Source organism: Malurus melanocephalus, unplaced genomic scaffold, assembly GCF_030028575.1.
Source record: "Malurus melanocephalus ecotype Western Australia unplaced genomic scaffold, MMel_1.1 scaffold_60, whole genome shotgun sequence".
NCBI lineage: Eukaryota > Metazoa > Chordata > Aves > Passeriformes > Maluridae > Malurus > Malurus melanocephalus.
Window position 1 is genome coordinate 908,272 of NW_026623292.1, and position 25,161 is coordinate 933,432.

General features: G+C 37.1%; 1 protein-coding gene across 1 annotated transcript in view; it reads left to right on the forward strand.

The window, feature by feature from the left end:
* CNTN1 (contactin 1) overlaps positions 1-25,161 on the forward strand; it is a 209,772-nt gene that overhangs the window by 164,007 nt on the left and 20,604 nt on the right. The window contains exons 16-21 of the mRNA XM_057366132.1: positions 5,116-5,236; positions 8,362-8,520; positions 11,729-11,878; positions 15,250-15,320; positions 19,173-19,407; positions 22,979-23,082. Coding sequence (XP_057222115.1) covers positions 5,116-5,236; positions 8,362-8,520; positions 11,729-11,878; positions 15,250-15,320; positions 19,173-19,407; positions 22,979-23,082 — 840 coding nt within the window. The remainder of the gene's footprint in view (positions 1-5,115; positions 5,237-8,361; positions 8,521-11,728; positions 11,879-15,249; positions 15,321-19,172; positions 19,408-22,978; positions 23,083-25,161) is intronic.

Consider the following 25,161-nt stretch of genomic DNA (forward strand, 5'->3'; position numbering starts at 1 on the left):
TTTTCCCAGCAAACAGTCCATCCATCCAAGGCATAGTAAACCAGTTTCTCCAGGATAATGCTGTGGGAATGGTGTCAAAGGCTTCACTAAAGTCCAGTAGACACCATCCACAGCCTTTCCCTCGCCCACTAAACAGGTTACGTTGTCACTGAAATCAGGTTAGTCAAAATAGGAAAGCTCAGTTACTGACARGGAAGAGCAGGTTATTTATGGAGTAGAACAAAGCCGGAGTTGTAGTGTTTTTTTCATTAGAGTTTTTGAGATTCATTAGAGTTTTTGAATGTATAAGGTGGCAGGTTGATTTTTGATGAAGCATRGCCACCCAAATCAACTACTTACTGGGGTTTTCTTTGTGAAAGAGACTTCCAGGATTCTCTGAAGGTCCTGTCTCAAGACATGGCTTTCAGTGCCTTGATGTATTAGGGAGGTGCTTTAGACATGAGGGAACTGGAAGTAATATATTTTGGCTAGGTTTGGAGTAATATTTAGAGGCAATGGCCTAATAGTAATGTAGTGAGCATGGAATGAGATGGCTGGAGTCCGCGGTCGAGAGCAAGGAGGGGAGGGAAAGCAGAAGATACACTGCTAAGGGTGAAGCCAACAAGCAGCTGTCTCTGACAAAAGCCTTTGAGGAAACTTCTTCTACTTACAGCACAAAGAATTGTAATTGGCTTACAAGATGAAGATCTGCCAACTTCTGTGATAGCATTAAAAAAATACTCTGCAAAAGCAGCTGACTGTAACATTTATGATCTTGTAAGACTTACCAAGCCAGCAAAATTCACGTACCCGTCCCAGTTAGTTTGCGGGAGCTGAGAAAGCCATCTGTGAACACTACTCAGAGAAATGTAGTTTGCAGTGTATTGTGAACTTTTGTCATCATCTGTGAAGTTGCGAGCCATGAGCATAACTGAGCAAGTACCTAGGCTTTTACTGTTGTAAATGAAATAACAAGGCCCATTACCACAGGGATGCTGGTGCAAAGCACAGTGTCCTCAGGAATTCTCAGTGGTATGCTGAATGGAGAATAATAATGTATTTGTTGGAAATACTTCCCAGTCCACATCTCAAGGGTAGAATTAACGCTGTGTATCCTTTACATATAAATACGGTTCACTGATGGAAAAGATTCTTTAGTGACAATGACTGTCATTATTATCCTGCTGAGTTTTTTATTTATCTGGAACTATGACTTATAAAACAAAACAAGGTCTTGGATAAATAGGATAAGGAAAAAATTGAGTTTCGTTGGTGGTGTTGTCCCCATATTATCTGTGATGTCAATATCAATAAAACATCCATAATTACCTTTATCTTAACATTCCTCAGCAGCTGTTGGATTATCTGTTCTGGTTGTAGCAACCRCACAGCTGATTCTCTACTGGCGGGATCAAACCAATTTGGACGAACTCACTGAGAGTTAATAATTTTTGGTGCTGGTAGTAGAAAAAGATTTTAAAAAATATTTCTAGCTTTGGACAAACATCACCGAGAATCCCATCTCTTCCAGATTACTTCTTATTGATTTTATTACGRTTTTACCTCTACTGTGTATTAAAAGACCTGAAGCTCAGATGTCTAATTTTAGAACCTGAATTTTAAAAAAAAAACCACTCTGTCTTTGCTTACCAGGTTCTTCTATTTCTGCCAAGTTAACTTTCTTATTACAAGGATCCTGTAACTCTTACATTAACAGAAGTTCCTTCATTGTCTCAGAGCCAGCAAAAGTGGATACCGCTTTCAATCAAAATGCTTGATTCCTGCAAATGATAACTGATCACACGGGGTACATTCTGATGGCTTTCAGCAGTTGAGTGCACTGGCAAAGGTGATGGTCAGAAAGAACCTTGAATATCAGAAAAAGGTCATAGAGTGCTATTTTGGACATCACTATTAAATCATAAATGTAGGGCTTACATGATGAAAGTCTTTGCTTYAAACTTGGTAAATACTGAGTGGTGAACCACAGTTACCCTTGGAACATCCCTGAGCATTGCTATCACTATTTCCAGTCTGTGATTCAGTCTTCTCTGAGTTAAGGAAGGCATTTTTAAATGTAGCCAAGATGAGGTTTTTGAATGAAAATATGCAGCACATTCGTATCTAATTTGTGGACAGAATTCGCTGATGCCTGTGCTCTTTATGTGCTTGGTAAGCTCTTCTTGTACCACCAAGAACTTGGGCATCTTCTGAGGTATGGAGAGCTTTTGAACCAACTGCATAAAACGTTGCTCCAGGAGAGCTTTTGAAGCAACAAGATGCAACATCATATCTATGAGTTGATGATTTTTAAATTACGTTACATTTTTCCATCTGTTTTTCATCATTTAGGTTATAAGACCAAATTCCAATAAGGGAAATTATTGTTAGGGCAAATAGAGGGGTACATCATAAATAAATATAATAAAGTATCTTAATTAAAGTGCTAATATAGAAATTAATGAGCACTATGTCATTAAGAATTTGTAACTTKGTTAATGAAGTAATATGATTATGAGAATTCTGTTTATGCAATTTTTCTGGACTTTATTGCTTTGCCCAACATTTGCTTATGTTTATTTGCAGATCAAAGTACAAGCAATCATCAGAGAATTACAGGCGATGTGGTTTTTTCTAGGATGACATTTAGTGTTAATGAAGTAAGGATTTATAAATAGGGAGCTGTTTGTCTTTTTTATTAAAACCAAAACCAACAAGAGCAGAATTTAAAAAAAAGCCAAAAAAACAACCCCGAAACCAAAACTAAAAAAAACCCAACAATCAACCGGAAACTTAAAAGTCAAAGAGTTTGATATTTTCCAGCTTCTTTGCTGTCATTTTTTTGGAGGCCAGAGCAGGAGGAGCAGGTAGCTGCCTTTTTTGTTCCCATAGAGTTGCTGTCACTGACATTTTTCTTCCTAGAAGCTCTTGATAGCTTTGCTCAGCCCACTGTAGGGCTCACATGTGTTAGTCAGGCAGCCAGACAGTGTTCATTTATGCAGTAATTACAGCAGATTTTCAAAGGATGCTGTCTGTGACAGCAGTCCCATGAAGTTTTTATGAATAAACTGGGGAGGCACAAGCACAGAAATGACACTGTCCCAGACTCACCTCATCTCTGTGTGCTGCATGCACTTTGACAAATTACACTAAAAGCCGTGTCATGTTAACCTTGAGTAAAAAGTGTGAATATGTATACATATGGACACAGTTTAATAATAACTAAGAGAAATTATCTGGAATATATCAAGAATATTGGATTGTTCACTGGTCCAGGTGATCTGTTTGATCCTTACTAACAGCACTTAAAAAAACAGTCACTCAAAAAGAGAGAAGGTACAGTGTAATCTCCGTTTCTTGCTGACCCTGAAGTAATGCTAGCCAGAATTAAGCACTTTCTTTCATGTGTTCTTGATTCTTCATTTATCCAGTTATTTATTTACCACAGTAATTTCTTAAATATGTGAATTCTTATGTTGGACCTAAAAAAAATTGATGTTAACAGATTTCAGTTTGTGCTGGATTTTTATGCCAGCAGAAATTGAAGCTGGCAACCAAAATCCTCACTGGCGTCTGGAAAGGAAAAGGGTAGTGTTATCTGGGTATTTTAATCTCCTCTAAATATAGACTCCGAACTCTCATTCTGGTTTCAGAGCATTTGCAAAAGATTTAACCTTACTTTTCTCCCCCATCCTTTTCAGTCAGGGAATGCAAACTGGATGGCATTTCCTTCTGAATGTTTGAAATGCAGAGATGCAGCCTGTAATGTTTGACATTGTCTTGAAGGTCTKTGTTGTTTCCCAGAACCTGTGATGATGATAGCACTAGTTCTTACACCTAAATATTTTGTAGTTTATTTTTGTACATACCATTTTACATCTAWATTCCTTTTGTTGCTGCATGCAAAGGTTTATGGATTGCAGCAAGTTATCTTAGTGTTTGAGTTTGGTTTTTCAGTTGTGTTTTTGAACAGTTTTCAAAAAGTGGRTTAGGAAATCTCAATGTTGCCCTGTTGATACAATGTAGTATAAATCCTTCTGTTAATTTTTTGTTGCACTTCTACTCCCTTGAAAGAGCAGACATATTTTGGAGAGAACATTTGGGGTTTTTGTGAAATCCCTTTAAGACTAGCACATGTATAACCCATTGATTTATCCTAGTAATCTTTTTCTGGAATAAAATGCAGGATGGATAAGCAAAACATTTCAAGTGTACTTTTAAGAAYTTATATAAAAGTCTTCACATAAAATGTACTTTTCGTTGAGAATAGCTGTGGTGCATATAGTAATCTCTGTTCTACTTCTTGTTTTACGTGTGTACGTCTGGTTACTCTGAAGTGTCGTAGGACAAAAGCACTGCATTCTGTTTGACTGTCTRTACAGCCAGAGGTAGCCAGTGGACCACACAGCCATCTGAAAACATGCCTGTATATTTTCCAGCAGTCTGGTGCTGGTGAAAAATGTTAAGGAAGCATTAGGGTCTGGGATGATGAGTGTACAGACCTTGTTAAAGGGTAAATTGCTTCTCTGGGGTCCTGATCTTTGTCAAGGAGCAGTAAGAGCTGAGCCAGGAGAAGAGCATGTACAGCGTCCCAGGGGCCTCAGCAGCAAGGGTTGGCAGAGGAGTTCAGGGCAGGTCTTGGTGCACCTTTGTTTAGGCTGTGATTGTTGTCTCTGAGATAAAAACTTGGGTACTGCTTTAGGAATAAAAAGGAGGAGCCAAACGGCATCCTGCTCTGTTAGTAGGAGTCCATGATGTTATCCTGCCAATGTGCTTATAAAAACAAGCAATGGTGCAGAAAAATCATCTGACTGTGGTTCGTAAGCAAATTCTTGACTCAATTTAGTGTTCAGATATGGGCTTCTAAAAGAGAGAAATGTTGACTTGTTAAAATCATTTACTTAGRTGTGTGGTTTTTACATGTCCAGTAAAGAGCTGCAGCTTCTTAGTAAACACAGGACATTTTCAACAGGTGTCCTATAAATCAGATGCATGTTTCAGGGTGAGCTGTTCTCAAAGTAAGCACTTTTTGGAAGTGGCAACCACTGTGAATCAGTTGGGAGGGATGTGCAGGCAGGTATCATGTAGCTGAACGAGGATGTTTACCAGTTTCACTAAGTGCTGTTTTTGTGACAGATTAAATCCAATGGTGAGCTGCTGATTAAAAATGTTCAACTGCGGCATGCGGGGAGGTACATGTGCACTGCTCAGACAATTGTGGACAACTCCTCAGCTTCAGCAGACCTTGTGGTAAGAGGTAAGGTTCTCAAGATAATACAGAAATATGGCTGGTTTTCACCTTCACAAGCTGGGTGTTTCTGATTGTTTAGGATATGTTATTTCTCATCAATACGTGGCAYGAATTAAAATGAGAAGTACATGAACATGTGAAGATATAAAGGTCTGATCAGGGTACTGATTCCATTGCAGACATTTAGAGGTCTAACTAAGAATGTGCTTTCCTGAAAAACAATAAAGATTTTTTTTTATTATGGATATTTTACTTATGTTAAAGCAATTTTTAGATAGTTTAATTTGGTGTTCATTATTAAAAATGTATTTCAATTATCATTTCAATTAATCCCCTGGATGTGTTTTTAAGTTACTTCTCATTTTTCATAAAGCTGTATGGATGAAATGATTGTGTATAATACTAGGCCTGCATTAAAAGGATTTTAAGCTTTCAAATTACAGAAACCAAGACATCTGAGGTTAAGTTTGTCACTCAGTTTTTATCTGAGTCATGTCTGTTAAGTGTTACTGCAGTCTCAAAATGCTCTTCTTGCTCATTCAGTATGTATCCTAGATCTGTTACAATGTGAAGTTTTAATTTCATGATTGAATGTCCTTTGGGCGTTTCTCTCTCTTTTATGCCTTTGGGCATAACACATTCTGAAGTGTTAATGCTCTGTTTTGCTGACAATTCAAAGCAGATATAACTTGTACTTTGAATTGCTGTTGCCCCCACGTTCRAGTTTCACCACAGAGCTGTGTAGCAGCCAAAATATAGCTGGTGTCGTGCTTCTGAACTTCTGTCATCTCAGGTTTTGTTGTGCAGTTGAATATTTCTGCATTTAATTTTTGCTGGGTGTTAACAGCCCATGAAATRTCATCAGTTTGGATAAAATGTCAAAGCAAATATGGTAAGTGATKAAACTACAAAATACATGTCCAAAGTAAAGGAGTAGGATCTGTTCATATGCCTTAGTATTATGTAAGCAATTCCTTTTACAAACTAAAAGAGAGACAAGGTGCTTTATCAAGCTTCTTATTCCTCTTCCAACCCARTAATTAGAATCATTGCTCAGAGATTATATTGTAGAAGAAATTAACATTCATTTTGTTCTCAAAATTTGGTTTTTATTACAATGAACACAGTTCTGCTTATGGCTGAGTAATTCTCACTGCCCCTTTTGTCAGTGTAAGACTCRGTATCTTACCGGGCCAAGAGTAAATATCTTACAAAATTTGACAAAGGTGGGATTGTCGTTTGACTGCATTGGTACAGAAGAGGCAGTGGTAGAGTATGAAAACAAAGAGCTGTGATCCAGAGTAACTCATCAATGGAGTGGTAAAGGAGAGCCACTGCTCCTGCAAGCACATGAAGATACTTTGGCTGTCTACAAAACAGTTCATATGGACTGTTCTATGCGATCTTGTTTAAATTGCTAGTGATGTTAGTACACTGAAGACTGCAGCCTCTGCGTGCACCGACAGACTTTACTGGCCCTGCGTTGCCCTCACTGGGGCTGTGTTACAGATGTGCCTGCTTCCAGCTCTGTCTCCATCCCAGCCTTCTGGATGTGCTTCAGGCCTGTGCTGTGGTTAGCTGTCTCCTGGATGGATTGCCGGGATATATGCAGTGGTTTGTCAGCTGGGTACACCCAGCTCACTGCCCCTGGTACCTGGGACTGCCATATCAGCACCTGGCTCTGCCCACTGTATTTGGACCCTGTGGAACCATGTTTCCCTCTGCTGAAGGAGCTTCCAGCCTTGGGGCTAGTTGTGGCTTCTGTATCAGCTTTCCTGATGGAGCAGCTGGTGTTTCCTGAAACATGCCAATTTTAGAAGCTAATGGTGAGGTGAGAAGCTGTAAGAGGATGTATCTTCTGAAGAAAGAAGGAAAGCTGTTGGGACTGATGAACCTTTCCATACCTACCAGCCTGAGRGCTTCTGAAGTGAATGGTCTTGCAGAACAGGTCTCTCGTCAGACCTCACTTACTGTGTCCTTAGAGCTGGGGTAGCAAATATATGTGTTACCAGAGTGGAGAGTTGACCAACAACTCTYATCTTAAAAATCAGCTCTTAAAAGCAACTTCTACTTTCTGCATCCTCTGTGAAGAGTAAGAAGCTGTTTCCACATGCAGTGAGATATTTAGTYTTTACCTTAAAAGGGAAGTCCAAGGGAAGAAATTGCTTGCTTGTTAGAAGGATATATTAATTGAAACCAAGTGACAACATATGGTAGTATATGCTTTTGATAAGTTAATTACATTTGAGTCCTTTTGTTGAGCTGTACAGAGAAAATAAAGAGCTCAAGAGCTGAAGATACATTTGGCACACTGTGTGTTTAGATCTGATGTAGAAATCTCATGCCATTCTCTTTCCTTGGGGTTTTTTTTGTTTTTTTTTGTTTGTTTGTTTTTGTTGTTGGTTTTGTTTTTTTTTTTTTTTTTTAAATAGAGCAGAGAAATATATTGTGGTGTTGTTGGTTTTTTTTTAATATTCTCTGGGACTTGTTCAATCAGATTGTTGGATAATTATCTGAACCATGGTGGCATATTATTATCTCTGAATGCTGAAGCAGAAAATACTTCTCAATAGTTCTAATGCATTGTATCTGTTTTTACACAACAGTTACTATATGAATATGTCAGATAAGTGTGTGTCATATAAAACAGAAGCATAATAACAAAGCCAGAACTTTGTAGGAACTTTGAATTACTGCACTGAGGTAATATGAAGACCAAGAAAAATGGGAAGAGATCTACAGAAATCTCTTTTAGGGTATGATTTTTGTCCAATATATGTTGCAGGGCTTTCCATGTAACTTGCTGTCAGGCACTATACGGCACAAAAAGTGTAAATTAAAGGTGGGCTACCAATAAGGTCAACATTAGGTGGAGTTTGAGAAGGAAAATTTAGTGGGTTTTTTCTGAGTTCAATTTTGTTTTGTAAAAAGAGCAGCAGAATATCATCTTTTCACTTAAGAATATCTCAATATTGATTAGGCAAGAATCATGGTAGTTTTATTAAGTAGTTATAAAATGCAAGAGCAGCTGTCCCATGAATCACTCTATAGGTTATTAAAAGTTTGTGGACTTTCATTTTCAGCATATTTAWTTTGTTAATTGAACTACCTTTTTTATCCTTTTTTTCCAGGTCCTCCAGGCCCTCCTGGAGGTATAAGAGTAGAGGAAATTAGAGACACTTCTGTAGCACTTACCTGGAGTCGTGGAACAGACAATCATAGTCCTATTTCTAAATACACTATCCAGTCAAAAACTTTTCTATCTGATGAGTGGAAAGATGCCAAAACAGGTAAGAGCAATACGAAAAGTAATAAAACCAAGAGGYTTTAAAGAATGATTGTTAGAAAGTTTGGCGAATCAGAAAATAATCACAATAAAAGGAAACTAGGGACACTGCTAATGTCTGCTGCAGGTTTACTGTCCTGTCCGTGTCTTGTCAACAGGTTTGATCCCAGCACTTGGAGGGCCTGAACTGAATATCAAGAAATACAGAAAAGAACAGGCCAGAGTTGCTACCTGGCTTTTTTTGCCTTTCCTTGTTGCCTGAAACATTCAACATCAGCTACTAGAATCATAAAAATGTATTTGCAGRTTAATCTAGATGACAAGTGGATGGCTTTGTTTCTGTATTTGTTATGGAGAAGTCTGATTAAAATCCTCTGCCTTTTCCTGGGAGCAGACTTAAGTTCTGGTTGTGTTAAAACTGGCACCCCTAGAGAAAATACAGCTAAGATTATCCTTCTAACCACTGGATGTCATCATTGTGCCACAAAATTGCAGTTGAGGAGGTACCTACCTGAGCATAGGACATCTAATGAAAAGTTTTTTGTAAGGTTTAATATAATAGCATAAATTTTAAATATTTTTAAGCTACTGGTATCTCTGTGTATAAAGGATAGCATTGTCACAATCGATACAGAATTGTCCTATCAATACCTTTCATTACCCCACCATAATAAATTACAGTTCAAGTGTTTTCCTGTGGAATTAAGACATCGCATACTCAGCAGTTCAAAGTACTAAGAATATTAATTGTTTCAGTGATTGCCTTTTATTTAAGTTGTCACTTGAAACTACAGGTGTATGAGAAATAGACTGACATATTGAGCTGAAAATCTGTTACACTTTTTAGAGTAAACCTAGGCCTACTGCCTTAAATAATATTTTTCTTTCAGACTGTGCAGGGTATATAGTTCTATTGGATATAATTGCCTCCATCAGCCAGCACTAATATTTCCTATGTCAAAGTAGCTTGGAAAATGAACCCAGAAGGTTCCCCAGCCCCTTCTTATCTCCTATATCTTGTTTAATTGCTTCTGTAGAATTGGCCTCTTTGAACTTTAAAAAATAAAGTAGAAATTAGGGCTGTTTAAGTAACTGATTATTTGCTTCAGTAACAATACATGGGGGAAGGAGGATCATTGAGACTATCCTCTGCTTTTTTCAGGATAAATTATGTTTCATTCCTATTCATTTTTTTTAATCAATTAAAAAAAAAAAAAAAAGAAAAAAAAAAAGAAGGAAATGTGAAGAAATGTGAAGAATTCCAGGTCGCAACTGATACTGTTTTGTTTTGTGCTGTGTGTTAGTGGAACTGGAAGTGTAGGAGTTAACATAAGTATTGGTTTTACTCTGATTCAGAGCAGACTCTTGAAACCAGCCTTCTCACTTCCCAGGAAGATTCTCTGCTTGCAGTGTTATAGGCATGATGGGATGAATTTCTCTGCATCTCTGAAGTTCTCTGCTTCACAGAATTATTGAGACAGTCTTTGAGACATGCAGTCAGACTTTGAATCTTACCCTAAAGAATGCTGAGTGGGTTTCACATTGTGGGTGGGACAGGGAGGAATCTAGATTGTGAATTCCTTTTTTAAGACACTAACACAAAATAGATAAATCGTTAATTTCTGAAAAGTTGACAGTAACTATTCTGGTCTTTTCAAAATCACTGCTTTTCCATTTGAACCACGCTTAGGAATTTTGATAAATAGATGGTTCTCTCAAAGAGTAGGTAAAATCACAGTGACCATCACTGGCACCACAAGCTTTTACTTAATTTCTGGGCTGCTCCCAGTTTGACTGAGTATTAAATTTCATATTAATGAAGCATGATGAAGAGTCCAAATTGATCTGTCATCAATTATTTAGGCTACCAGTTATGCTGCTAAGTTTCAATGTGTGAAACAAGAAAATATRCTTTGGCATTGCATTTTGGAAATGTGGTTGTTACTTTTATTACTAGCATTATTTCCCCAACCAAATCATTCATCTCAGGTTTCATAATAGTCAGTGTGTTTCTTGTGAAAGAAGTGTATTCTACTTCACAGTATGGAAACTTGCATGAATGGGTTATGCAATAAGTTGTTTACATTTATGTTGCTCTTTCTGGTTAAGGGGATCAGATTCTCATTGTGCCAAGTATTGATAATGATTCTGGGAATCCGTGGGACAGTAAAATTAAATTAAGATATTGGATATAGCCCAGRAAGGGAAGCCCAAGGAAGAAATGTCAAATTTATATCACTTGGATGACATGGAGGTTTGCAATAGCTGTACTGACTAGATAGAAAAATAATTTCAGTARGGATGAAGGAGGGTGGTGACCAGGTAGATGGAAAAATGAAAAGAGTGTTTCTTTGTCCTTCAGGACCTCACTTTGGAATTAAAAATTAATGAACATTAAGAAGAGAGAAGTTGTGTCACTATCTAGTACTTACACTGTTGTTGCCTGGATTTTTTGCTGGCATTGAATTTATACTTTAATTCCAAATCAGCTGCCCTTCTAGTGTAGAATATCTCAATTCTCATCTTCCTCTGAACACAAGACTCTAATTTGACAAGCAYTTGTTCGTATATTCATGAAAATCTTCTATCTTTCCATAACTGTAGACAGCTACTCCTGTTGTCTGTGACTTGCAGACAGTCATGAGTTACTCATTTGATTTATAGTAAAGAAGCTCATCCTTATGACAATAGCAAGTCTTTCCATAGGAATTACAAGAACATTTACCTTTGTTGATCAGAACCAGATAGCAAGTTGTAACATGCTCACTAATTAGGACCACATGTTATAAACCACTCTTTATCAGCTGATTGAACTCTACGTGTCTATCCCTTGTCTATCTGTATAAGGAATTTTTTATTTTACTATTTCTGCATTCCAGATTTCTCCTTGCATTTGTCTGTAGGTAAAATGAAATTCTAAGCTAAATTATGCAATTAGTAAGGAAATCTCATAACTACATGCACTAGTTTACACCCAGTTAAAACTTAATAGTCTGTAAGGGTTTATCCAAGGTAGTGTCATAGTTTCCAAATTCCCAGTCACTGCCATGAGTACTCCTTGTCAAATGTGTTATTGCTAATGTATAACAGCAAATTTCCTTTAGTTGTCTATGTGTGGCTGCAGAATAGTGCAAGTTTTGTTGTAATCAACCACGTTGTTGCTGGCCTTAGTGTGAAAATGCTGTTTTCTAAAGTCTTTCATCTTTTTTTAGACCCATCAGATATTGAAGGAAATATGGAATCTGCTACAGTGATTGATTTAATACCATGGATGGAATATGAATTTCGGATAATAGCAACAAACACTTTGGGGACAGGAGAACCTAGTATGCCATCACAGAGGATTAGAACTGAAGGCGCTCGTAAGTAAACAGAAAATGTCACGTTTTTATTAATGTGTTTCCTAATTTTTATATTTTTATTCACCAATTTGGTAATTCTAGGTTTTCTTTTTTAAAAAGGCAGTTTGCAAGATCCAAGTGCAGAGAATATATTTTCAGCCACCCACTACTGATTGTAGTAAGCTAGTACCAAACCATCAAGATGTGATAATATCAAAGCAGACAGAAATATCATGATATGACAGATTTGTCTCCATTGCTGAAACACAATCATACTGTATCTTTCAGACATCCCCCACTGTATCTGTCATTCAAGCTGTGTGTGTATGAGTGCATGCACTTGTTTGGGACTGTGGTTCAGGACTTAGGGAAAAAAAATGCATGTATTTAACAAGGAAAATGTCCATTTGCCATTTGGTCTGTATTCTAAAGAATACATGCCAGGATRTGTGTTATACTGGATAATGCCAGTTTTCTGTGATTGAAAGTTTTGTCTGGTGGTCTTATTCCATCTCAYATATGTGACATTATCCAACACAACATACTCTCTTATCATCCTGGCTGCTCAATGTTAATAACTCAGAGCATATTTAAGGATATTCTTTAGGCTCAGGCTCATTCTTCTTAAAACGAATTCTCCAAAATGAGGAATTAGATGTTACTATTCTAGATAATACCTTCTGGTTTGAGTTACAGAGGAGRTAACAGCAGTGTTCTCCATGTTAATGTATCACTGCACCAAGACTGTATCAACAAAGCCTGTGTACAGCATAGTAGGACCCACTTGCAATCTAGATTTCTTTGCAATTGTTTCCCATATGTCGACATTTGAAACTAAAAATGAAAAACCAAAGTGTAAAAATTAACTCTTGCAATTACTCCTGCTAGGTCTAGATTTGATYAGTGTGTTCAAAATAAAATGTATTTGCTTTGTAAATTTCAAAACATTCATTGTTGACAAATTTAGCCCATTAAAATTTTGTTGCTTAGGAGAAAGAAAAGAAATTGGTTAAATTATTCTGGATAGGGAAAGAAAAGCCACAGAACTTAAATACGAAAATAAAAGATAATCACTGTCTAGAAAACTGACTACTAGCATCATATGTTCTATGACTCAAGAGCTGCATTTGAAGGCCTAAGAATCTACAGGAGAAATCTGTGTATGCTTCTTTGAATGCTTGGTGCACAATGGACATTTTTAAAAAGTAAAATGAAAAGACACAGATAAGGAGAGAAATAATGGTAACAGGTGGAATAGGGATAGTGGCTTGCAGTTTACAGTGTGCCACATGTGGCATGGCATTTCTTGTAGCCTCCTCAAAAAATGGCATATTCTCCTGTTTTGTAGCAGAATGTGCCTCTTTTGCAAGAAGTGGTCTATTTAGTCTGTTGTCTGATTCCCCAGGCACAGCACCGTGCTCTGGCAGACTGTGAGACAGTTTTTGGCAAACCATGGAAAACGTTGATGTCACATTCCTAGGCATCAGTCAGCAGTCCTTGCCTTGACAAAATAAGATTTAAATAATTTAATTTACAGATTCACTTTGGTCCCGAGTGTGTTTTCTGCCAGGAGCTGGAACTTGTTATAAACAACAGTAGGATTTGGGTTGCACTGTCAGTGTCAAGGGTACTACAGAAGCAGCATGCACAACTGCATGTGCATTTTCATGTAATTCTGGAAAACGTAAATAACAAACAGCAAGCCATGTCCACATAGTGTAGTTACCGTTAACATTTGTTCTGTGTTAAGCAGCAACAAACACTTCTTTGTCTTTGTTGTACTATGTGTGTGACAAATAATGTCTGTCACACTTAAAAGTTCTCAGTGTCTTTTTCATTTTAGAAATCTTGCTTTTGGTAACTAATATCTGTGCTGAGACTGTGTGCAATGTTTTTTACTTTTAATGAAACTGCTTTCTTCATCAATAACATTTCACAGTGATTTCTTGAAATTCAATGGATCAAGGTCTGGTTTTAAGTATTTTAGCTTCTGGGTGCATTAGAGTAATTGTCTAAGTAAAGTTGTCTAAATTAGTTACCTGGTCTTAATGGAGAGAGAAACACGAGTTTMATGGTTGAGAGAACGTGGAAGTTTCTCTTCAAAAGAACGACTTGTTAGACATCAAACAATCAGGCTTTTTCTGTTTTTTGAAGAAGAAGAAGCCTGTCTGTCTTCTTTGACTACTTAAGCAACCCTCTGCTTCTAACTTATCTCTAAAGCTCTATACTTATAATAGATAATGTGACTACAAGTCAAGTAACAAACTCCAGCTTTCTTTAAATTGTCATATGTCTGTTTAGTCTTGATCTCTACTAATTTGTTTTCGGAAAGGCCCAAAATTAATAATGCAAACCATGCACTGAATGCTGATTTCAATTTTAATTTTTTTTTAACATATTTTTATCCTGTCTGAAAACATTAGTTCTGCTCTGATTTATGTTTCTCCTCAGCTGACCCTCAGAGAAGGCCTCAGCAAACATCTTACTTACATAATGAAAGAGCACTATGACTGACTGGCTAGTGGAGAAAATGCCCAAACCTTTTAGAATTTTTTCCACATTAATGTAGGTGGGGCATACAGCTAATATCTGCACACCTGAAGCATAATTAATGCACTGTAGGTAGGCCATCATGTCCTACATTTTCAGTGGTATTTTGCGTGTCCTCATTATTGAGTGACAGGAAATAAATACACAAACACCATGGAGGATTGCAATAGAATCATCACTCAGTGCAAAGAGTCTTAGAGAAATGGCAATATAAGAATGATTTCTAATGGAGACCTTGAAACTATCCTGCTTTACCACATAGCTGTGCACCAATGATAAATCAACAGATCATTTTTCATTACACAGAATATCAGTGTAAAATGCAATTAGTAAAGTGCTACGCCAGTTTTGCTTATGTACATCTACCCATCCTAAACATGACAATCAAGAATACATGTGCCTCTAGTCTAGAATACGATTAGGCTGCTGGTGCTTTAAAGATAGACCCATGGATTTAACCTTACAGATGGCAAGTAAATCCATAGAAGTAGGTGGAGCTGAGTGTGTTAAGGTAATTGCACGTGCAAGTCCAGGGTGCTTGAGCCCTTGGCATACMAACATCTGAGAAAGCACAATAGTACAGCGTGCTTCTCTTAAGACTTACAAAAAATTTTCCATTCCTGCATATTAAATTAAATATTTGTAGATAATAAGGGGAGAAAGAAGAATGATTGCTAGCTATGGTTACAGCTGGCATGTTTCCTGAAGCAGTAGCTATACATTACTCTTGGCAGATTGCACACTATCATTATTTTAATTTGTGTGCCACGTGTGCTCATTGGCCTTGCAGCTGTCTGCTGCATACTTTGCAGTAATTTTTCTTGTCTCTTCTGTTTCACTAGCTCCTAATGTGGCTCCGTCTGATGTTGGAGGAGGGGGTGGAAGCAATCGAGAGCTGACAATAACTTGGATGGTGCGTATTGCACATGCACGATGGCATGAAACCTATACTGTCTTGTGTCTGATCTTGCTCCTCCAGAAACCCGTRGAGGGTTTGTCACTGGGTCTTCTGAGAATGGGATTTGTACATAATATATAGGTTTTCAGACTTTTCTAATAAAAAAATACATGAAAATGAATGAGCAAGAGAGTACCTTAGTGGTTTATGTGCTGGGCATTTCTAAAATACCATCTAAAACATTCTAAAACATGTTGATTGAAACACATACTGACTATAATAATGCATTGATGTAACCGAATTAAAAAATCCTGCAACWGAAGATAAATACTGTTGTTTTCTTCAGTAGCAGATTTGCTTGCTACAGCGTGTAACATCTTAATTACGACTTTGATATGCTGTGCACAAATTTACAGGACTTATTTTAAWACGGGGAAATATGTCACCATTCTGTAAACTAGCCTGTCATAAATATTAAGTGGAATATTAAGGAAATTCTTGTATATTGAAATTTTATAAGCTTTATTTTATACCAGCATGACTGACAAAACARATGTTGCCTCATACCATGAGTTAGCCATTCATTGATATCTGCATTCTGAAAATGTTCTTTTCCTCCAAGCTACTGATTTTCCTTCAACAATTGTGTGTTCAACTAAATAAAAAAAGGAAAAAGCACAAAGGTAATGTTAATCTCAAAAATAGTGGAATAAAAATTTTAAAAATTTCAGTAACCAAAATACTTTGAAAATTTAATCTCTCTCATATAGCATAGATATTCAGTCCATGGAAGTTTTTATAAGTGTGTTATGTATAGATTATATATAAATCTGTCCTTATTCTGCTGTTGAAGCAATATTTTTGAAAATTTGTCTATGCTGTGGATATGGGTAAAGCAGGGAGGGAAACGAGACACCAAGGTAGGAGGAAAGCAAAATCCAGCACAAGAGAGCATAAGGATTTATAAAAGAAGTTGCACAGGCAAAAGTAGCATGGTAGAGAGAATTGAAATTTCTGCAGGGTATTTGGGGAAGCTAGAGAGAATAAATTAAAAAAACAACCAGTTGTTGGATTCATGTCAGAGCCTATCAGTATCCAGCAAAACCAGAGCTACAGCAGCATTACTTCTGGCAAAGAAAGGTGGTTATGTTATGCTTGAAAAAATTACCTAGTTTGTTTTGCTATTGACCTCTCTCTCTGTTCACTATCATAAGGCTATGAAATACATAGGGCATATTATGACATTTTTGTCTTTTGGGGAATAGTTGTTCCATATGTAGCAGCTTAATGACATCTAGGAAGAGTGCTCCTTCTTGTGGGAAGTAATGTAGAGATGTCATAATTCCAATTGCAACTTTATTATTGTTGTATAGAGTTTCTCCTTATGAACATACATATTTTAATCCATATGCATATTCAYTTATTTTTGTACTGAGGATTGATCATATCTCTGTGAAAATTGTCAAGTATGTCATAGACATAGCCAGCCATATCTTTGAGCTATCAGATTTGGGCTTTCTTGGATGGGTTTTGTTTTGGGGCTTTGGGTTTTTTTTTTTTTTTGGTTTTTWKTTCACTACAAAATATTTATTCAGTCTTCCTAAGTATTTTAGTAGTCAAGAAAAGATTTATAATCTTCTGAAAAAAGAAGGTCCAAAGTTGTGTTTAAATGTCTTGAAAAGGTTATATCTTAGTTCCCCTAATAATAGGTTAGGAAGTAGATGTGTCCTAGTTGGCTTAATTTTGGTCTCTTATTTTTGAAGAGGAAAAGAACACTTGCAGAAGTTGCAGAAGACCTTGGTATTTTATTATTTCTTCACAAGCTTTGTCTTAGAAAAACTATAAGAAACTACAGAGTTACTTGTTGCATTGCATGTGAAGACTGGTTCTCATGGTATTTCCAATACAGTGGAAACTTGGATGTGACCAAACTAAACAAAGGAAATTAGAACCAAGAGAATAGTGACTAATGCAAGATCTGAAGTACATGACCACTTTAGTATTTCCTGTACACTCAAGCAGATTTGTATTCTTGTTATTTCTCTCACCTCATGTTATGCTTTTCACTTCTGTTCCGAGTAACTCGTTTAGTCGGACAAATTAGGCATGGCTTCAAGTATTTATTTCCCAAGAATCTTCAATGCTATGTCTACCAACGGTTTTTGAATAGAGGCTTTAGATTCACAGAGTCTGTCTGACAGACAACAATATATCTCTCTGTGAGGCTAAGATGAAAATATATATTGATTCCCCGAAATGTGCTGACATTTGCATATGCTACACTAAATAATCCTTAATTAAGAAGAGAAGAACAAAAAGTATGGCAGGTTCACATGTTGCTGCCAACCCCTTTTCAGCTTTTGCTATGATTCATAAGCCCAGGTTGAATGAGACAGCCAGAGATGCAATCAAAGCTCTTCTCAGTCTTGTTTTGAAAGAAGAGTTGAGAAGGAGAGCTAGGAGTGGCATGCCTGTTCTTCCTCATTTTTCCCTGTTTTTCCCTCTTCCATTTTCTTTTTCAAAGTTTCTRATGGATACTACAAACTATTCAGCTACTTACGGCTGCTTATTATGTGCAACTGTTGGAGGGAAAGCTGCTTTTAATACTTTATATAAGACCCTTCAGAATATAATTTTTAAACGACAGTCCTGGCTTTCTAAAGTTTGCTCTGGCAGAAAATCATTCAGTGATTAGGGCCTCATCCAGGCTGCTTACTTTGGCATATGAGATAGAATTCTGATTTATTTTAAGCAGCTAGTTACAGTGGTACATTCASAAGATGAGCTGCATTGACATTTCATAAATCCTTGTTCAGAATACCTCCACACATGTTGGCTGAAGTGCTGCAGTAGTGGGCAAACACCTGACGAGAGCAATTACTCTTATGTCACTGCTCCAAGACCTTTGCCTCAAGATAAGCTGTTTCATCTCTGCAAGGTTTCCATTAGGGAAAAAGGTGATGCAGGAAGCTTATTTTCAAAAGATGCTTCTGGTCAACCACCTAAAGCACAGATGAATGATGTGATTTTTGCTGGTTGTGTGCAGTGTGTAATAGTTGKGGTAAAAGCTCCATGGACTGAGGAGGGATCACTGAATGCAGAGCTTTGGTAAAAGAAGAGAAATTCATTATAGCAGATTGTCTTCCTTAATTTCATATTTTGCAGTATTCCTAGGTATAGGCAAATAACTATGGTTTTATGAAATATTTTGAATAGGTACCTTTAATGCTTGTACTGAAAGCGGGTGTCATTTCACTGAAAGATTTACCAATTAGAAGCTAGGTAGTCTAAATCAGCAACTGAATTGGTGAAAAGTGGTAGGATGAGTTTTCTTTGAATGTGTCCACCTTTCCTCATCAGCTGTGACAGATGCCTAGGTGGCAAACTTTAGGTAAATTAATACAATCTGGACCAGCCTCACAGATTTTCTCTATGCTCTTTCTCTTTTGCAAGAGTATCTATCTCCACATAAGTACATGGACCCATATAATGGAATATCATATCTGTTTACGTATCTGCTACGCCTCATTCCTTAAGTCTTTTTTGCTAGCTATGGCTCTTTTAGTACACAATTATTCTTGGTTTCTTTCTGTGGGAGGTAACAYGATGTGTGTTGCCCTGAGTTCAGATGAGGAAGAAGATCTTAAAATGTTTCCCAGGAAATACGCTAGTACTGCAGATCTAAGAGGGGCTGTTTCTTAAGGGTGTGAGAGCAAGCTGTTGAAGGAAACCATGATGAAATGGAGGTTTCGTTCTATGGTTTTACAAAGTATATGTCAATGCTTTCTGTATTATATTTGTATTTCACTCTGGACTTATTTGTTTAGCTGGCTACAAAAATTAATGTTTTATTTTTTGYCTCTTCAGCCTTTGTCAAGAGAATACCATTACGGCAATAACTTTGGTTACATAGTGGCCTTCAAGCCATTTGGTGAGAAAGAATGGAGAAGAGTTACAGTTACTAATCCTGAAATTGGCAGATATGTCCACAAGGATGAATCAATGCCACCTTCCACTCAGTATCAAGTAAAAGTGAAAGCTTTTAACAACAAAGGGGATGGACCATTCAGTCTCACTGCTGTCATTTATTCAGCGCAAGATGGTGAGTAAATTTTCCAAATAAGATCTACACTGAAGGTCTAGATCAGCACTACCAACATCAGTAGAACCTGGTCCTTGACACTGATTTGTATAGCAGGATACATCTTCAGCGRGGAGGGTGTGCACAGAACGCTTGTTCTGAATAGCCAACCTCCACTTTCTGCTTGCTGTATGATGCAGAGCGCTTGGTTGTATTTGCTGTCAATGAGCAATATGCAGCAGCATGCAAGAATCTTCACACAGCTTGCTAGAAGATTTAAGAATATAGAAAAAGAAATTGTCATCTTCATAGTGGTTATGTAAAACATTTACATCTTTATCCAGCAATGTCTCTGTGATCTTAATACATGTATTTGACATATGCTTAATTTTTTCTTCTTAATAGGCTACACTAAAGCCAAGTATGTTTGTAGATCAGTATCAGAATTTAACCAAAAACTGTGAAGGAATAACAGCTCATTTGTGTCTAGTTACATTTCCAACATGTTTAGCGTCTCATATAAATTATCCCTGTTACATTCTGTATTCTGGATTGCATTAGAGCTATCAAGTGAGTAATTTAAYAGAAACCTCTTCACATTCCATTAAAATATTTTTCTTAATTCTTACTGTAATTATTTCACATGCTTTGATCTTTAGGATTGAAGTTTAAATGACATTTCCAAACTTAGCAGAAGACAGAAAGTTTACCTTAAATCAGAAGAAATATATACATGTTCAATTGCATCGTCACTCAAGCCTGTTCTCAAAAAAATGCGGTTTATTAATTTCTGCCAGAAACCCAAAGGATTGCTCGTATTTTTCTTTCTGTAGAGAAAAATCTCCTTCACAAAGTCAACAGCTGTAGACCAAAGAGCCAAGAGGAGGGATATGATAAGAGGGCCACATTCTCACACTTCCGATCCTGTTCTGCTCTCCGTGTACTTTGTGGAAGATTTATGTTCATGATTCCCATTAGCACTAATGGGAACTTCACACGCAAATTGGCCACACACAGAGGAAAGATAAAATAGTCCTTTGGTTTCTCAGAGTAATTCAAGATTCAAACTAGTAACACCAAGCTAGCTGACGAAGTTATTACTAATGTTTTTTCTTAGGAAAATGTACTTTAGGAARTCATCTTCAACAGCTGCTACAGCAATAGAAAAGGGGTTTTTTTGCAATTGTATAAATATGTTAGTAAATTACTATGGTGTAATGAAAGCAATATCTGCCAAATAAAAGCATATATCCTTGCTCAGAGACTTTATGGACAGCTGACTGATAAGGTCCCATGTGTTTATGTTAGATTATCCATTCCATGTCAGGGGTGGCAAGCGTGTTTGTGTAGCTCTCCAAGTTCAGGGACATGGTAGAGCCTAGTGGCTCAAAAAGACAGAGGAAAAGCAAATGTGCAGTAGTGCAGCTTCCAGATAAAGAGGTCATTGAGTGGCTGCTGGTGTTCTAACAYGGACTTTAGCAAAGTCCTGACACCTGATAAAAACATTTGTGGTTAAATGATGCCAGATGCAGACTGCAGAAGAGAGTGAACCAACTTCTTTGATTTCAAGCACAAGAGTAGAAGCCTCACCAGTAGTGCTCACAGATAGTGTGGGGCTGTGACCCTGACTGCTGCCCATATCCAGTCCAGGAACTTCAGGGCAGGTTGGATGGAATTTTTCCAGTAGATATAATAGAAGTTATTCCAAACAGCATTCTACAGAGTTGTCTCCTGGCATCAGGACTTGAACAAAATCACCTCCTTGTGGCATGCTTGCTGGCTGCCAGCCTGAACTCTGTCTAGTTTTGCTTAGAAGATAATTGTGTGACGACCACTGTATTCTCAGTGAAGAGAATATTGTGCCGATCTTGTGATTTCTTCTTTTACTGGTAGAATCACTGAATTAGAAGGCTTGAAGGAAAGCAACTGATGTCATCTTTCTGGCTCAGGAGAGGCTGCAAAATATTTATAGAACATCAATGACAAATAGGGATGTAAATTATTTGCAGCTCATACACAAGCATAAGCAGATGAAATATTGTTAGAGCATTGTGTCAGCAAAAGCCCTGGCAGTTGGAACATTTCAGTATGAAGTATTTTGGAAAGTTCTGTAATTGAGACAGCAGAAAACAGTCTTGACTGTTTTGGGAATGATTAGATGATCACAACTATTCCACCTGGGTTTTTGTACCTTTGAGTCAGCAAGGGATCTTATTACTGTTAGACAACACAACTTCTCAAAGATATTAGGGAAAACTTAAAACAATATGGTCATGCAATATTCCAAACAGATATGTATAAATATCCATATATACATAAATATAGTGTCAGCTTTTCCACTAAGTTGTGTATTCTGTAATAGACCTATGTTTCTGTAGTTACAACTGTGGGCATCRTTATTTACTTTAGGGACTGGGGAATTTTTGTGTTCCCACGTGTAAGAAGCCAAGTTCCATGTCTGACAACTGCTAGTCATATCTGCTATTGCTAGTAGTGACTAATGGTTGCTAGTAATGAGTGCACAGGCCTCTTGCTTATCTAAATTCCTGTCATTGTGAAAACAATTTTGCAATAATGTATAATATTTTAATTAGACATTTGCATTATTAACAGCCATTGAAAGACAATTACAAAAGGTAATTTTGCATATAAGATTATTTTGTTACCTTGGATACTTTTCATGAGAGATGTTACTGATTTTTTTCTTAACAGTGGCTGTTTTGATGCATAGTTGACTGGATGCCCAGTTGGAAGATTAAGTAAATGAAAGCCTTCCTCAGCTAAGGCTGCCATGCCTGTCTGTTGCAACTTGTTTCAAAAGATTCACGACAGAGAGCTGGTCTTAGYTTGGAAAACTTTATCTTTTACAGACATTGCTAAGTTTATGCCTTTCTTAATTCCTTACCTCATTTAAAATTCAAACAACAGTGAAATTAAATTAGACCTTAGTACTCTAAGCCCTGAATAAAAGCATATCACATTATAATGGTCGTACTCTGCATGGGCTGCTGATCAGAACTAAGAAACAAACAAAACCAACTGTGTAATGTACACCTTATAGAATGGTCCTTTAGATCATTCCACACCTGTGTTCACATTTGTATGTGCCACTGGACAGCCATGTATCTAATATCTGCTCACACAAAAATTTTGTATCATTAGGACTAAGTGACATGTACGAATATTTGTTTGTAACTTACTTAAAGAATTGGATGTGTATAATATGTGAGCTGCTCTCCCATTTGGTAAAAGATCACCAGATGCTTCATTCTGTTGACCAAAGGCTGTTTTCAGTTCACACAAATTTTAGCATGAAATCTGTTGAAGCATAAAAATACATAGTTTGAGCCAAGTATGACAGGATCATTGCTTTGTTCTTGTAGTCATTTTCCACACAGTTCATCACTGGACTTGAAGTTTACTCAAGGAAAAACAGATTAAAGAAAGACTAACACTTTGCTCACTGATATAAGGAAAAATATATAAAGTACTAAAAATAATATAAAATACTAAAGTGAGAATAGTGTTTGTAAACAAGTATAACAATACCCCAGGATCAGATTGAATSCTGAACATATGTTTCATCTTCCAGCTCCAACTGAAGTACCTACAGATGTGAGTGTAAAAGTTTTGTCGTCTTCTGAAATGTCTGTTTCCTGGCACCATGTTTCTGATAAATCTGTGGAAGGATATCAGGTGAGTTTAGTAGTGACACCTTCAATCTTCTTACTCATTTGCTGTCAGTAGTTAAATCCAACAGTAATTCCTGCTCTGGCATTCTGTCTCTTAGGGTTCACTTCTCTTTAATTAGCATTTTCTGTGCAGATTTTGCATCTTGAGAAACAGGTTATTTTTACTGTTATATACTTCATTACTAAAACATGTTAACAAATGTATGTTTGCACTATTCAACTGTATGTTTGCACTATTCAACTGACAAAAGGCATCATTCTTTCGTGAAAGAAGCTTGTCTCTTTTATGTAATTGAATGCCTATCTCTAACTTCTTAAAACATATTGAAATTAAATTCTGTGTATAATTGTCAACACATATGTGGAATTGTAACTAACTCTGGCCCATTTAAATTACCAGCAGTTATTAATATATTTCACCCACAAACCGTGTAGTACATGGGACTATTTGACAAACGCCCAGAATCCAGTATAACAGAGACACTGCCATTGAGCAAGGCAGTGGTGTTTTCTTGATGGTTTCTATCCTCCACATGAAAAAGAGCTTTGAGTACTGTTCCATGTGGTCAATCTCAGCGATACTACTGGTAAAAATTGTTCTTGTCCTTCTGCAGAGATGGCAACAGGCTGAGTGCAGTGAGGAATGGCCATGTAATACTCTTGCAGCRAAGTCTTAACGTCATCCACGCACAGTGGATGCTGACTATCTCTGCAGTGTACAGCCTACTTCCTTGGACTGCACCCAGAATAGGGGTTTGGGTCATTAGTTTGTTATGATTTGTTAGAGATTGAAGTTTTCAGCTACTTGATGATATTCTCTGTTCCAAAAGAAGCACATACAAATAAGGARTAATACAATGGAATGTACTTTTATAAATGAAATTTATGAATACGTGTYCCTTTAATTAAAACCAAGTAGTACTTGGCTTTATATTTCCTGATCTCTGTTTCTGTCTTCATGGGATTTATGTAAAACTTTAGTGATACTGTAACAAGATTAAAGTGGAGATGCCAATAGGAACTAGAATAATATTCCATGTAAAGGTGGATTTTATACAGTACAGGCATAAAATTAAAAAAATACCAACAGAGGACAGTGGGGTTTGAAATTAAGACTCTAATGTCAATGGTAATTCCTAATTACTAAAGCAATGCACTGGTTTGGCGTTTCATAGGGATTTTGCAGCTAGTATGGGATGGACAAATTGATGGTCACAGCTGAGATCTGTGAGCTCAGCCTGGACAGCCCTGTAGCAGTGCTGCACTCCTGAGCACAGTTGTGATAGACCATGAAGATTGATGTTCAGAGTTGTACTGGGGAATGTGGTAGTAAAGTAGGAGGGACAAAGATAAATGGGGGAAGATCMTGCCCATAGGCAACCCACGTTTGGCCATTTTTCAAAATTTTGCCTTATTTTACACAGAGACATCTGAGATGCTGTCAGGGGACATCAGGGGAAGAAGGGAGGGAACAGGATTCAGCAGTAAAGACCAGGATTAATGGAACAAACAATATTAAAAAAAAAAAAAAACAAAAAAAAACCCCAAAAAAAACCAGAAAGAAATGTGGAGGGTCTTTGGGCTGAAAAGAGAATAACTGTTAGAAAGGTGGGATATCCTGGGAATGGACCATCTGTTACATGAACTATGGATCTTCAGGGTGTGGCCTTGTTTTGATAGCTCTAGTGTAACTTCTTCATGTATTCCTGAAGAAATACACTTTCCCAATTCCAATGTGAACTGCCTAGCTTGTCCATGTACACTGAGCAGCTATATTAGAAGATAAATGTTTTCCTTTTCCCCTCTTTTTTTCTAAGATAATCTCATTATCAGAACTGTGTAAAAMAATTCCATCTGGCATCTTCTCTTGTGACAAGATAGTCAGAAGTTACTACCCCACAATGCTCAATAAGGTATTAATTCTGAGATCTTTTTCCCCAGGACAATCACTTGTCTTATTCTAGTAGAGGGGAAGGCAGCAAAAGGAAAGCCCATGCTTCTTCACTGACAATAAAAAGAAAGTCTTGTGTTCCTGAAAATCAGAACTCCCACAAGTTCTGAAGAAGCCRTAGGACAGGGCAAA